Source organism: Argiope bruennichi, chromosome X2 (genome assembly GCF_947563725.1).
Source record: "Argiope bruennichi chromosome X2, qqArgBrue1.1, whole genome shotgun sequence".
In the NCBI taxonomy this organism is placed as follows: domain Eukaryota; kingdom Metazoa; phylum Arthropoda; class Arachnida; order Araneae; family Araneidae; genus Argiope; species Argiope bruennichi.
Window position 1 is genome coordinate 88,010,328 of NC_079163.1, and position 15,690 is coordinate 88,026,017.

At 29.3% G+C, this 15,690-nt stretch overlaps 1 protein-coding gene across 2 annotated transcripts in view; it reads right to left on the reverse strand.

Annotated features, from left to right (window-relative positions):
- The window catches only part of LOC129960598 (alpha-N-acetylglucosaminidase-like), a 159,079-nt gene that overhangs the window by 20,667 nt on the left and 122,722 nt on the right, over positions 1-15,690 (reverse strand). For both annotated transcript variants that reach the window (XM_056074100.1, XM_056074101.1), the window contains exons 15-19: positions 9,593-9,735; positions 5,930-6,002; positions 4,144-4,230; positions 1,923-2,014; positions 1,667-1,771 (exon numbers count right to left, since the gene is read on the reverse strand). In XM_056074100.1, the coding sequence (XP_055930075.1) occupies positions 1,667-1,771; positions 1,923-2,014; positions 4,144-4,230; positions 5,930-6,002; positions 9,593-9,735 (500 nt within the window). The remainder of the gene's footprint in view (positions 1-1,666; positions 1,772-1,922; positions 2,015-4,143; positions 4,231-5,929; positions 6,003-9,592; positions 9,736-15,690) is intronic.

Sequence of the window (15,690 nt, forward strand, 5' to 3'; positions counted from 1 at the left end):
CAGCCCCCCTGACATTAGATAAATTAGGTAAGCAAAAAAAAAAAAAAAAAAAAAACTACTAACGCATTATTTTGTGAATAGTAAACAGGCCCATTATTGAAACATGCAATAAACTTTCAGAGTCGTGCAAAAAAAAGACAATTTTTACAATAGGACACGTGTTCGCAAAAGCAAAATGGTCGCAACGGGAGACTCTGAACAACAGGTGATTGCGAAATAATTTGTGGGGGGTGAATGGGAGACGTAAGCAAATGGGAGTCAGAAGCTCAGTGGTCTAGCTAGCAGTCAGATGTGGAAGAAAATCGATTTTTCTGTAACTGAGAGGTAGGCCGTAACGACTGATCCTATCAAAAGAAGGTAAGTGCGCTTTTTCCTAATGGTTCGTATTTAGGCAGAGAAGTGTGGGCGATTGATTCAACAAGTGAGACACCCAGAGTGTAATTTAAAATTGGTACTTTGCAGATGATTCTTGGCTTATGTTATAGTCACTGCAAATCCTCATTTTAATTTAATTTTTACACAAAATATGGCAGTGAAAAATGTCACTGAATGTATTGGGCACTGAAATTCAAAATTCATGGCGATTCATCAATTCAGGGCTTTGTGAAGGGGGCTAAAGAGATGGAAACGAAATAATGCAACAGTGTTGCATTATTTCGTGAAATGTGAATTATGCAACAGTGTTGTGAAGTCGTTAATACGTATTTCATTAAACTTGTGTTGTACACATCATGCAGTAAATTCTTTCAATTAAGCCCTTGTAACAATCTTTTTTTCTTTTATGACCTAATGAAAAGATCTGTTCTTTCTGTAAGTTTTTTTCATAATCTTGATCTATCATTTATGATTTAAGAATCAGCCCGTATATCATATTCTTTCCTCTTTTAAAACTGTGGACTAATTCAAAATAAATGTACATTTTTTATCATAGGTCAGATTTCTTTTATTTTTTTGTATCAATAGAATATCAAAAGAACCTTTAAAGTGAAACTATTTTCTTTCATATTCTCCATTTTTGATAAAGTTTGGGTATAAATTATGAAATAAACAATAGTTTAAAACTATTGGATTTCAAGATTAACATAATTATATTTGAGTCTAGTATTACTTGAATAAATCGGATTGAATCTGAAGCTCAAAAATATTCCTTAATTAGCCAAAATGAAAGGAAGCCGAAAATGTATTGTTACATCATTATTCAAATAATTTGGTTCCAGTTTCACAATCATTATTTTTTCCAAGATATACGCGAATTTGATATGTTTGTTTGCTTTTTATGCAAATTACTATTCAGAACATTTTTGATTTAAATTGTGAAACTTCTGTCTGAATATTTAATTTCTGCCTCTAAACATAGAAATTTTTGAAAGTAATAGCTGTATACCATTATTCAACGAAGAAAATGAGATGGAAAGAATGAAAATAAAATGAATTCTGCTTGTTAGTCACTAACAAGAAGTATTCTTTTGATGTTATTTTCCTCTCTTTGCGTTGATTATTTCAAAATAATTTTTGTCTTAGCTTAAAATTGTTGCGTTTTCTTTATACCGATGGAATTTTGGAATTTTACGTTCAATGAAACCTATAATATAAAAGCCTATAAACCAACCGATTCTGCAAATTTTTATAAACTATCTATATTTTCTTTCTTGTTGAAATACTTTACCTGAAGGCGGTCAAGTTGCGTTTTCTGAAACTTTGAACAACTTTTGGATACATTATATCCATAGTGAGCTGAAGTCCTTGTCTTGTTATATCAACAAGATCATGCCTATAAGAGGAATTCCATTAGAAACAAATACATCATACTGTCTAAGGTTATATCTTAAGCGATGTTTATTACAAAATAGGATATTATAAAGGAAAGCTATTTAGGACCATTGCATTAAGTTAATTTATAAAATTCTTATAATTTTACTTACTTATAAAGAAGTGACTGAGATAAGATGGGATCGTCGGAAGCATTTACATACAGATCCCAAGCTATGAATACGTCCTTTGGATCATACCAAACCTAAAATATAAAAAATGTTATGATGTAGGTTTAATGCATTTTCGAAGAAAAACTTTGCTTTTCGCTTAGTTTCTTAATTCATTCATATTATCACAAAATGTCCAAAAATATTGTCCTAATATTTTCATAATAATGTAATGTATTCAGAAAATTCAACGTCATGGAGATTTTGTGCATATCTTGTGCTTAAGATATTATCATTTTCTTTAATGAATACAAGTCACAACACATAGAAATATTTCTTTTCGTGCTTCTTCATTCATCAAATTTGCAGGTCCTGATGATGTATAATAAAGTGCATGCTTCATGATTGAAATAAAGTAGGCCCAAAATCCAATTCCACAGCAGATAAATTATTTATGTGGGCAAGATGAAAATCAAATCGGCTCTGGAGAGTTGAACGTTCTCCAACAAGTGTGAAAGTCCAATATAGAAATCGCAGTGTCTCTTGGAATATTATCCTCGTCACCAAAACAGAACATTCCAAATCATCCCGAGTCATTCTTTGAAATTTAAATGATAATTAATAAGAAACTACTCAATGCTTTGACTTAAATCATGAATGAAGTGTTTGAATCATAAATGAAAATTAAGAAAGATTTTTAAATCAATGTCGTCGGTATGTAGCTAAAAGTGAAAAATCCAAAATAAAAAGTCCTAAAAAATATGAGTTTATATGCTCTTGTTATTTTAAAATGTCACCTCTGTTACAATAAAATTCGCGCATATTAATATATTGTCAATATACAGACTATACTACAAATGTATTGACACAAGTAATTTTTTCTCTTACAGAAATAACGTTTTAAAATAGTAAGAATATATAAACTTTTTAATAATGGCCAGGATAGCTTGGTTGGTAGGGCGTTGGATTCGCGTCCCTAGGGTTGCGAGTTCGAACCCCGCAGGCTGGAGACTCCCCGCGGTGCGGTGGCTCACGCGCATATCAATCTGTCAGGTCACAAAGTCCTCCACCACTGGGGGTACTGGAGTAGGGGTGTTCGTTCTCTGATTCGGGACTAAATGTGGATGAGTGAATGAAATGCATGAACAAAGTCCGCCCCATAAAAAGGCTGTGTGACGTGTGTGTAACTAAGTCGTACGTTTGGCCCTAGATGGCGCTACGGAAGAAACAAAAGACGTACTCTTGGCTTAAAACCACAAATGACTTCTTAAAGTCAGCGAGCTTGTCTGTGACAAGTGCCATTAGAAACAACAACAAACTTATTAATTTTTGCTTGACTTGAAAACTTATCGCTGTAAAGAGGTGATACATTGATCATGAAAATGCGCAATTTCTCAAAATGGTTAAATATAATCGTAATTTTATAAATTTTTAAGAACAGTGATAAAATGCAATTAGCTCCTTTTAAATGCGACAAGATCATATGAAAGCTTACAATCATGTAAGTATTGTTTGATGGGAAAAATTTCTTAGTTGCTTCTTATATGATTTTCCCGCAAATTGTAGTTTCCTCTAAATGAAATGTTTGTAGATATTTTGAATAAGTCAGTCACTTAAGAAAAGATGATGATGATGCATTTGCAATAATTGCGAACCTTTCCTAATTGCCTGATCGGAATTTAAGTATTTTGTTTATACCATATTTTTGTGATTTTTTTCTTCTTCTTTTCTTCATTTGAGAACACTGAATAAAAGACACTGCATTTTCCTCCTAATACTAGTTTAAAAATATATTTTGAGGTTTGAAGATCATTAAAAGATTTCTCATTTTATACATTTTTATTTATCGAGTATTTAGATTCTTCATCTCCTCGTTTTATTCTTAAAGTTTAAGAAACAGACGTGAAAAAGATAAAATGGTGAACTAGGTACAAATGTGAGGTACAATATTTAATTTTTCTTCCACGATAATAGAGAAATTAATATAATATTCTACGCTCTATATTTCTATAATTTACATCTTCTTAGACATTAAATTTTATATATAACTAAACGCTGCTATATTAGAATGCTAATGGCGTCAAGAATTTCAACTCAGTATTTCTTTTTGGAATTTTTGCATTTAAGCATAACATTCTTAAATAATTTTGTTTGAACAAATAAAAAAAAAAATAACGAACTCAGAAAGGAAGCTTATATATAGATTTCTTAATACCATACTTACGTAGGGGCTTAACTTTAAGGATGGCCTTCGTATTAGAATATATTTTCCATGATTCCGATATGGATCAGTTGCGTTATATACACTTCTCTGCAATAAATTTATAAATTTATTTTCAGAATTATAAAAATATAGGTTTGAAATGCTGTTTCATTCATTTCTGAAGAACGTTATAAAATTTCTATCACTACGATATTTAAATCTCCGCGGAAATGTCATCAAGAGAAAAAAAATTCAGCTTCAACTTTTTATTTAAGAATTATTACAAATAAGCATATAAGCAAAAAGATTCTCGAGAATTTCAGATATCTTTGCGGCATTTTATCCTCTTAATGAATGAAATGGAATATTACTAGGCAGTTTTATGATATACCCTTGTTTTTCCTATGATAATACAAAAAGAAACTCAGGAAAAGTAAAGTAATTAAATTCACTAGTAAAAGTAATTAATAGTAAAAAATAGTAATCATAGTAAAAGCATTTAATAATAAAAAATAGTAATCATAGTAAAAGTAATTCATAGTAAAAGCATTTAATAATAAAAATAGTAATCATAGTAAAAGTAATTCATAGTAAAAAATAGTAATCACAGTAAAAGTAATTAAATTCACTAAATAAGCGGTGTCATGATTTCAGAATATATATGTATACCGTATAAAATTAAAAAAAAACTCTTTTCGTTTATATTTATTGGGAAATATGCCAATAAATCTATCTCTTAAATATTTAGAATTCTTGAATATTACTGCAATTGGTCTTTTTATTTCTTAATTTTGAAATTTTACATATTTTTATTAGTTTTAATACCTTATTTATTTTTATTAATATATTTAAAGTTGCATGCTTTCCTATATTACTATGTTTTCACTTCATTTCTCTTTTTCCATTACTCCATTTTTCTTTCCTTGATATGTATTCAATTTAAATATTTACATATTCTAGAAATTCTACCATTCATTATTTTTATAATTATTTAACCGCACCATAAGTAATTCGGATAAATTATTTTTAGATGAATTAAATGTTTCATAAATACACTTATCCGAATCATATTTATTTATAACTTATTCTACAATTAAAATAATTGTCTCGTTTTGATAAGAAATATCAGTGCTTATATGTGAATAAAATAGCATTAAAAATATGCTGATAGATAAAATAAAGACTAATATTTTAAAATGAATGGCCCATAAGACTAATATTTTAAAATGAACTTTTCTAAAAAAAGATATTTTTTACGATTTAAAAGTCTTTGAAATTTAATTTGCGCCTTAAATTTCGAGAAAACTGCAAATATTTACAAAAAGGATGCCTCTAATATACTTAAATGAATCTGTCTATTCATTCTGAATTTATACTTCATTCAGATTAAAGTATTAGATATATGAGAAACGTTTTAATGGAAACTCAAAAAGAATGAATTAAAATAATACTTTTGTGCATGATTAATAATAATTTTGTGCATGATTAATAATAATTTTGTGCATTTTAAATGAAATAAAAAATAATACTTTTTCAAATATATTTTTAAATTATAATTATAAAAAGTTAGAAAGTACGCAACTTTAAAAATTTCTTAGTATAAAATTCTATTCTTTTAGTAAAAAAAAAATAAGTAATTAAGTATAATTGAAATTTTTTTTAAAAAATATTTAATACAGGATTTTTTTCGTACACATATATAAATTTTCACAGGTCAATGATTTAAAAAAAAAAAAAAAAAAAACTAATAGAGTCCAGCGTTCCTTAAGCTAAATAATTCCTCTTAACAAATAGAAACTGTACTTACTCTTAAATATAATAATGCCAGTTGCAATTTAGCTGATTCGATACCGTACCGACGGCTAGCAAAATCTTCTAGCCTAATATAAGAATAGAATGAAAATTTTAATATATTTAATCTTTCAAAGCTTTTTAACAGATATTCATTGGTTTAAATAAATTATAAGAAAACTCCATTAAAACAGGAATAAAAATATCTCTAGTTGTACTTTAATTTTAAATAATAAATTATTACTGAAATAAACTGATGTTTTAACGGAACTTAATAAAGTTATAATCTAATAAAATTATTCCGGTTCAGTAGTATTAATTTCTTTTTGAATTGGATATAGAAAAAGTTTTATATTCCTTTATGTAACTTCTAAAATTGAAGAAAGGAATGAGAAACATCAAAAATCAATGAAGCCATCATTTTTAAGAGCAACTTAACGCAATATACTTTTTAAGACATTATTCTTTGGTTACATTGATGACTTCAACTATGTTCTGAATTTCTCTCATAAATGAAAAAATGTTTCCAGAATGTTTCATTTAAATGTTATTAGAAAACAGAACTTTTATACGTGAGTAATATTAATTTATAATTAAGAATTTATAAAAATTTAAATTATGAAGTATGTGAAAAAATTTAAAAATAAAAACAATATTTATACAACGAAATTAACCTGAAATTTCTATGAAGTAAATTCTTTGAAATTTTTTTGGCTATATAATTTATTTTTATTACAAGTATAATATTTAAAATTCTTCTATTTGTAATAAATGCAATAAGCGCGTAAAAAAATAGTTAAAACGCCTAAAAGCTGAATATTTCTCGAATCATCCAACCGAAATCTATACAATAGAGGTAAACATTTTACTAAATCATAAAAATCGCGACGCAAAGGTTGTTCAAGATATTTTAAATAAAAAGAGGGGTTTTGTAGATGAAGCAACGAAGCAAGTTTTAATAAATATTAAAATAAGATACCACAAAAAATTCAGAGCAAGCATATTTTAAAAGACGCATAGAACACATCTAAGGAGAGTTTGAAAATCATTTGTCAATTAGAAATGTTTCCAAAAAAGGAAATAAGGAAACGAAAGCTCAACAATTCAACTTAAAGCATATAATGATTTATTTATTATTTTTAAATCTGAAATAAATCCTGCAAAACTAAACTGAGCTTACATGTGTAGTTTTTATAATTATTTATCTTTTGTCGATGCCTTTCCTGTCAATTAACTCTTTCAGGCTGTTCTGAATTCATTGAAATAATTCATTTTAAGGAATAAATTCATTTAATGATATTATCAATCAGATTTAGTTGATTACTCTTGTATTCAATGCATCTTAACAATACTTTGATACGCACAAGTCTTAAGAGATACATCTTCTTCAGGTGTGTCATGAATCATGATTCCCGGGTATCCTAGTAACCTTGTCTTTTTTCCAACAAACTTTCCACTTCAGCCCCTATATTTTCCTCGCCCTCTTCTTTTCCTCGGACACGAGGAAAGGGATCAGTTTAAATAATTGTAGCTGCTTAGATATCCTTGAATAGTAAAATACCCGCTGCATTGACCATGTATGATGGTAATGTATGTTGTCAGTGTTTCATCCGGCTAGTAGCTTAAATACTTAAGTGGTTAACTAGCTAAGGAACGAGTCAGTGTTTTAGCTTGGCATTAAAGATTGTTAACATTATTGAAAGTGACTTTGAGCATTTAAATTCGAGCTGACATCATGGTAAACAGTGAGATTTTCATATTCACTTGTTGAGATATTGGAAATTGCAAAATTTAAAGCTAATAATTAATTAAGTAAGACGTATTTTTCATAATCAGTATATTTTTAGCGATAATAAGAAGGCTTTTAATTGTCCCAATCAAGGGAGATTCTTTCGCAAATATTATATTTAAAAAATATGTTAAAATCTTCAGATTTATTAGAATTCACGATTTTTTTTTATTGTTTCGTAAAAAAAGTTTTCTGTGTGTGAAACAAAAATTGCAGTTTCAGTAGTACCAAAAAATTCAAAATTTTGTACAAATTAAAAAATGCTTTGAAAAATCAAAAGGATTATTTTGTAATTTGTGATACAAGGCTATTTTTATAGGTCAAAGATATATTACAAAAAGTTGTTAAATGCAACAACTAAATAATGAATAATTTATTAAATTTTTAGATTATAATGATTTTTTATTAGAAGGGTTTTTTTTTCTTTATATTTTAGTTAGAAAAGTTGAAAACAGAAGTTTCTGTTCCATTATATTTTAGAACAATTGAAAAGAAAAAAAATAAACGTTTCATATGAAGATAGCCTGGACATGAATGGAATGAGATTTTACAGAAATATTCGTACCTTTATTGTGTTAGAAATGAAGAAATAAACATTTCTATTACCAGAAAACTATTTAGTACTCAAAAATGGTTTTTTTTTCGTATTAATTACCGTAAATAAATTATATTCTTTCACTAGCAAGTCAAAAACCCTAAAAAATCATCATCGATCGTAAATTCTATGAATTACTTAAGGAATGTTTAGAATATGTTGTATAAAATAAAAATAAATAATATTAATTAATTATATAATATTTTAAACTGTAGGTTAATATTAAAAAAAAATATCTATCTAAATATGACATTGTAAATCTTGCAATTACAATTGCTAAATCAAATTGAAGAAAGAACGTTTTAAAGTGTAGACAGTAACGAAATTAATATATAGCTTTTGGTAAACATAATAATTGTTAAATAATATAATTATGTAATAAAGTGTGTGCAATTAAGTTCAAAAGTCATTTCATTAGTCTCTATATACTAAACGTTATGTAGCTAATTAAATGATAAGATCAACGTTTATTTGTATATTTCAATGAATTAAATGTAATTAAATAAATATAATCAACTAATAAATATTGTTTAAAATGTGGTCCATTATTATTCCTGGAGTTCTCATTAAAGAATATTTGACAAAGGAAATGCATTTTATCAGTCAAGGTAATTTTTTATTTCTCTTTTCTTGGGGCTTCTTAATCGCTGTAATTCATCAACGCAATGCTATAAATATGTTTTTATCAGCCAAACTGCAGACAATAATTTTTTCGTAAAACCCATGCCTTCATCACTACTTGTAGTTAATGCAGATTTTTGAAAAAATATATTTTAAAAAAAAGTTTTTTTCGTCTATTATTTCATGTTAAATGACGAGGGAAAATTCAAAATTTTCTTCCAGATTTTTAAAAAATAACAACTGAGTTATATCAAGTATATGAAAGAAATATCTAAAATGGCAGCTTTTAATAAGATTTAACTAATTCTGAGATTTCTGATTTCGCCTTTGCTTTAAGGCAAAAACTGGTGATTTTGAGATAAATTTTAAAAATAATAATTCAGTCGATCCGTAACATTTCACTTATTGGTCCTTAACTAATTTATCCCAAAATAAGTGACCAAATAAATGCTAAAATTATTCAAGAATAAATTTAAAGTTTTATTTTACAAATATAGACAAAATAGGAAACAGTCGCTGTACTTCTAGATTCATCACTTTTTAACCCACTAAATTTATATTTTAAATTGTCTTGTGTAGTAACTATTGTCAGACTGTAAGTATGAATAAAATTTTGCCTCATTCTAAAACATATAGTTTTCTTTTTATTTTTTATACATACAAAAAATTCTTACCATTCATGTAAATCTACAGGTCCTTTTCTCCATCCCATTTCATTCATCAATTCGTATACGATATCATTCGTTTCAATGCCTTCAGGCGTCAAACCAGTTCCAATCATTGTGCTTCCTTCGTAGTTTCTTCCCTCAAAAGGTCCCTGTAAGGTATCAATTCAAATAACATTTGATTGATATACACACACAAAATAGAGGTCAAACACAAATTAGAGATTAAAAAATATCTGCTTCTATCTAGCTACTGCTTGCATTTTGAAATATATCCTATTATTGCGGAATAGATTGTGAAATACATCTTATCACTGTAGAAATAGGAATAGAGAAATTTATTCCTATTTCACAAATTTTAAATAATAAGTTCTGTGTATTTTCCTCCAAACAAATATTATTTTCGGCTTCCATATCTATATTATTCGGCTTCCATCTCAGATATGCCTTTTCCTATTTCAACAAATTAAAATAATGTAGAACAAAACTTGCACTATTTCATTATTTGAATGTCTTCCTCTGAATGACTAGATTTCTTGGCTGAAATGTGCGAATTCGATTTCTTTAAACCTTTGGGAACAAAATTTGACGGGCGAAACTTCTTATGCACTTGTTTCGAATAAGTTACGGATTACGAATTTAATTCGTCATTCCAAATTATTAAATCTATTGTACTGCTCCGTCAATGTCACCTGTAGAAAGAGATATTCACAAGAATTTTCATTGGATAATTGTGATAAAGAAATAGGAGCCTTGCTTCCTCAGATAATTAAAAAAAAGAAGAAAGAAAATATAAGAACTTACTTTAGGAAGGGCGTGGATAAACCTGAAAGAAATTTCTGTGTGTGAAGAGCAAGGAATTACATGGCATTGCAAAATTTATAGAACACGTCCATCACCTTCAGGAATATGACTTCGAAATTCAGCTTTACTAAGGAACCTCTCACAGATATGCATGCTTCCTCCCTCTAAGAAACTGTGTCGAGAGTGCTAGTATTGTTTCCATCCCCCCAAAAAAGAGTGGGGGGGGATTGAAACATACATTTTGGATTCACAATATTTTCCAGTTAACTCCAATTGGCTTCCATTCAAAACATCCAGAATGCCTTCTAGTGATGGTAGAAGGGAGCTGACCTTTTCCGTAATTGATGGGTTTGCTGCAAAAAGGAGGTAGCTCCAATTATTCAAGTTTGTAGAAAACCGGCGGTTGTACCAGGAGCTACCTCTATATGGCAACAAACTAACGAGACAAACAGCTCCATCGCTTGAGTTAACGCCAGAACTAACGATTGGGATCTATATCTTTCTGGCACCAAACGAACAAGTTTTTATTTCACAAGATGATAGTACATGTAACTCCAAATTCCCTAATTGGAGCTACATCCGTTTTGCAGCAAACCCTTCAATTTCATTTAATTTCCTGTGGCCAACATAGATTTATATCCATCATTTTTTCTCCTCTCTTTTCTGGTGATGGGACTAGCATGACAGGGAAACAACATTACAGATTCTTAACACGAATTTGTCATAATGTTTAATAGCCATGTTAACATCATCGCCGGATAGAGTGGTTTAAAGATTTTTAATATTATACTATTCCACGCAATGAGCAAATTAAATACGTTTCAAACGCGAAAATCTTTTCAAATAAATGGGTGCTCAAAGGATTTATGACATTAGTCGTATATTTCGGAAATGTTCTATTTGATCGCTAAATAATTTATATTAAACTTAAAGACTCCAGAAAGTTCAAATAGATAGTATGGAATTAGGTGTTACAGAAATTGCATGTCAAACGTTATTTCCAGCAATAGTTTCTTATTGGGTCTAGATACAATTTATGAATAGACATTGTATATGAAAATTGTATTATTGTAAATGAAAATTTATATAAAAAATCAAAATTGTTTTGCAACGAGTTACTAAAAAAACACATATTTAGTTAAATACTTCTAAGATTTTCTCATTCAAATGGACTAAATTCAAATATTTACATAATTCCGGAAAATATAAACTATTCTATTTCCATAATGACGATCTTAAAATATATTAACGGTTGACCTAAAAATGTTTTATCCATGTTATCCTATGGTAGATATTTTAAAATACATGAAAATTTCCATTTAATTAATTTCTTCTTAGCCAACTGTTAGATACGACTGATTTCTTAAATCTTCGGAATATATTTTGCGTTTCTAGTCGAAATCTGTTACTTTCATGCCATATTTTGGTTTCTAACACTGTGTATTAATGAAGTATCGATTTTAATCACCCATATTCTGACTAAACCCACAGTTACAAACTCGCATATTGCTGCAAATAAATCGCATTTTTCTTTCTTTACTTATTTTAAACTGTGCACTCTGAAATTTAGTACAAAATGGACTTTGCATCATGATAAAGTTTACTTGGAAATCGTAAATTACTGTCTAAAATAAGTTTTGTTTTGTTTTGTTTTAGTTTTATGATTGCATTTCGAACATAAAATCTTTACGATGATGAGAACGATTCGCAAGACTCACTAACTGTCTCTTTGATAATAAATAAATTGTTTGTAAAATTGGTAAATCAACTAATAAGAATTTTAAGCATTATTTTAACTACTAAATTTCAATTGAAATAAAATATTATTAAATAAATCTAATATAATAATATTAATGGAATGAGATATTTTCAAGCATTTCCTTATTTGGAAGCACAACATAATTTGCGATAGAGTAAAATTTTACTCACTATTATACTCTATTGTAAAATAATACAGGACTGTAATGTAGTATTGTATAATATTTTATTATTACATTGAGAATATTTACAGTATATTATACAACAGTATTTTTTTAGAAAATGCAAATAAATGCTTTATTACAGTGTTTTGTTAAAATGCATTTTAGCTAGACCAGATGCGATTTTTATTAAATCTAAATATTTATATTAGTCGCGATGTCTTCGTGAAATAATATTGGCTTTGCCGTCAAAGAGACCGGTGTTGGAACTAAAGAAACCAAGGAATTCTTGGACCAAAACATTGAAAGAAAGTTCAGGTACGTGGCTCGTACGCAAGTTGAATCCGTTTATGTAAACAGTCTTTCCGTTGCTCCGACATTAAAGTTTTGTGAATGAGATACTATCTTAGATGTCGTCTCTGGCATTCGACATCGATTCAGAATTACCGGAAGAATCAGAATAGAATTCAGAATCACGATTTTGATTCAGAATTCAGATTTTTGGTTCGTTTTCCAAAAAATGAGTAGCTTCTAAATGGGGAATTAATTTAATAATTGCAATTAATTGCAGAAGACAGAAATAAACAGTGGACGTCTGTGATTAAATATATTAGCAAAAAGTGTCGTACGAGCACAGCAGGTTACTCGGCTGAAAATGTCATTGCTCGGCATAGTAAATCTTTTCAAGAGGGAGAGTTTTTGAAGGAACCCTGCTTAGCATGCGTGTCCTCACTTTTCGATGATTTTGATAATAAAGATAAGGTAATTCAGGGCATCAAAGATGTTTCTCTGTCTAGAAACACAATAAAAGAAAGAATCTTAAAATTGGCCGGAAATGTATCAGATCAACAAAAAAAGAAAAAAAAATGACATTAGCTCCGCTCCTTTTAAATCACTATGTCTTCACGAAAGTACAGACGTCACTAAATGTGCGCGTTTAGTTGTCTTTGCTCGATATTGTGTAGGAAACATCATTAAGAAAGAATTAATCGTGATAACATCGTTGCTAACAACTACAAAGAGCACAGCTATTTGTTCGGCTGTTAAAAATTCGCTTGCTGAGAAAAAAATTGATTGGAAAAAAATTGTTTCAGTAACAAGTGACGGTGCTCCAAATATGGTGGGCAAAAAAAGTGGTTTCATTTGTTTATTTCAAAGAGATGTAGGACATTAAATTCTTGAATTCCACTGCATTATTCACCAACAAGCCTTGTGTGCTAAGAGTGGTTTAACATCTCTTGTTAATGTAATGGCGTTAGTGACGAAAATAGTTAACCTCATATCGTCGCAGGCTTTAAATAAGCGAAAGTTTGATGCTTTGTTGGATGAAGTCAACTCGGTGTATAATGGCTTACTAATGTATAATAATGTTCGTTGGTTGAGCCGCTAGAACGTACTTCAAAGAATTGTTGAATGTTTGGAAGAAATTAGATTATTTCTTCAAAATGAGGGGGAAATAGAACAATACCCACAGTTGCTAAATGTTATGTGGCTTTCAAAATTGATGTTTTTTACAGACATGTGCCAACATTTCAATGAATTGAACGTAGAGCTTCAAGGCACAAATAAAACAATTGTATTCATAATGGATCTCATTCGCACTTTTGATGCTAAACTGCATGTTTTCAGAAACGATATTATCACAAGAAACTAAAAGCACTTCCCAAACTTGAAAAAAATTAGATGAAAGATTAGATTAGATTAAATTGATAAAATCAGAAAAAAGATTTAGATGTACATGAGGAAGCAGAAGAAGAAAAAGTTATTAAGGAATTTATATCTGTAATTGATTCTTCAATCAAGGAATTTTCATCGAAATTTTCACAGTTCAAATCGAATTTTCACAAAGAATAACTGGAAACGCTCAAATTTATTATGTACCCTGATGTGACTTCATTTGATAAACTGAACTTGTCCCAATTCGATTGGTTGGAAATTGAAGAATTTGAAATGCAACTGATTGATTACCAGTCTAGTTCAATAAGGATTCAAAAATTTATTGAAACAAGGAAAAAGTTGGAATTGATTGAAACAGAAAGATTAACAAGCAATATAAGTAAAAATGCCAGTAACGAAATTTTGGAAACATGGAATTCGATTTCAGATACATTTAACTGTTTGAAGAAGCTGGCTCGTGCTATTTTAACCATATTTTCATCTACCTATGCCTGCGAGTCATTATTTTCAGAGATGAATAACATTAAAGATTCGCTTAGAAACCGTTTGGCAGATGACTCCAATTCAGCGCGCATTCTGCTAAAAGTAACATCTTACAACCCTACTATAAATTATTTGTCATCTAATCTGCAACAACAGAAGTCACACTAATGTTACTTTAGTTTGAATTATACGCATAACTAAAACATTGACTACTATATAATACAAAATGTATTTTTTCGTAGTATATAAAGAGTTTTGAGTTGTTAGTATTTAGTTTTATTATTTTTTCAATAATCACAATTCAAAATTATTTGACGGCACGTCTATACCTCACTAAACATTTCTTTAGAAAAAATGACACGTTGATCCATAAAGGTTCGCCACCCCTGACATAGAACAACAATTTGTTTAACGCGTGTCGAAATGAGGAACAGTGACCCTGAAAAAAAAAAAGAATTCTCCTCTGTTGAGGTGTTTTCTGCTGCTCCCCATATAAGAGAGATTTTAGGGTAACACCATTCACTTGCTATCTCCAAATCTCGTCGAAGACGGCCACGGCAAAGTATTGACAGCAAAGCTCTGTGAAGTCTCTCCATACCGGGGAAAGTCAACCCAACCAACCAACACCATTCACTTGTCCCAAAGTTGCACTGACGCACAGAAAAATATAAGCGGTCGCTTTTTTTGGTCTCCGTCGGTGTCCTTGCGAGTTCGCCATTTTGATCGTAAATTAAATATTATTTTTAGTACATTTCGGATTTTAATATGAATTTCAATGAAGTAAAAGCTAATCTTTGCCAGTTATCCTGTAATGTTGAAAAAACAATAATTTTCACCAAATTAAAGAATCGGTTCGAAATCGGATCTTGCTATGGCATCCGGACAAAAATCAAGATCATCCTAAAAGGTACTAAGAATTTTTGAGCCTATACCAAATTTGGAGCACCAAATTTGCCTGAAAAGGGGTCCGTTTTCAAAGGTATTTTTCATTCTTTCCCCAAGAAGTCCTTTGCCATTTCAGTATCCATAAGAAGACTTTTCAGGGCGAAATCAAATCGCCGAGTCGGTAAGTTTCTTGTTTATTTTCTTTAGAAAACACTAAAAAAGGAATTGTTATATTATAAAGTATCAGATATATTGGTCAAGTAAGTTTATTTATGTCATGGGAAACTATAACTGACAAAAATACTTTAGTTACTCTCATTCAATTCAACTTAAAGTAAG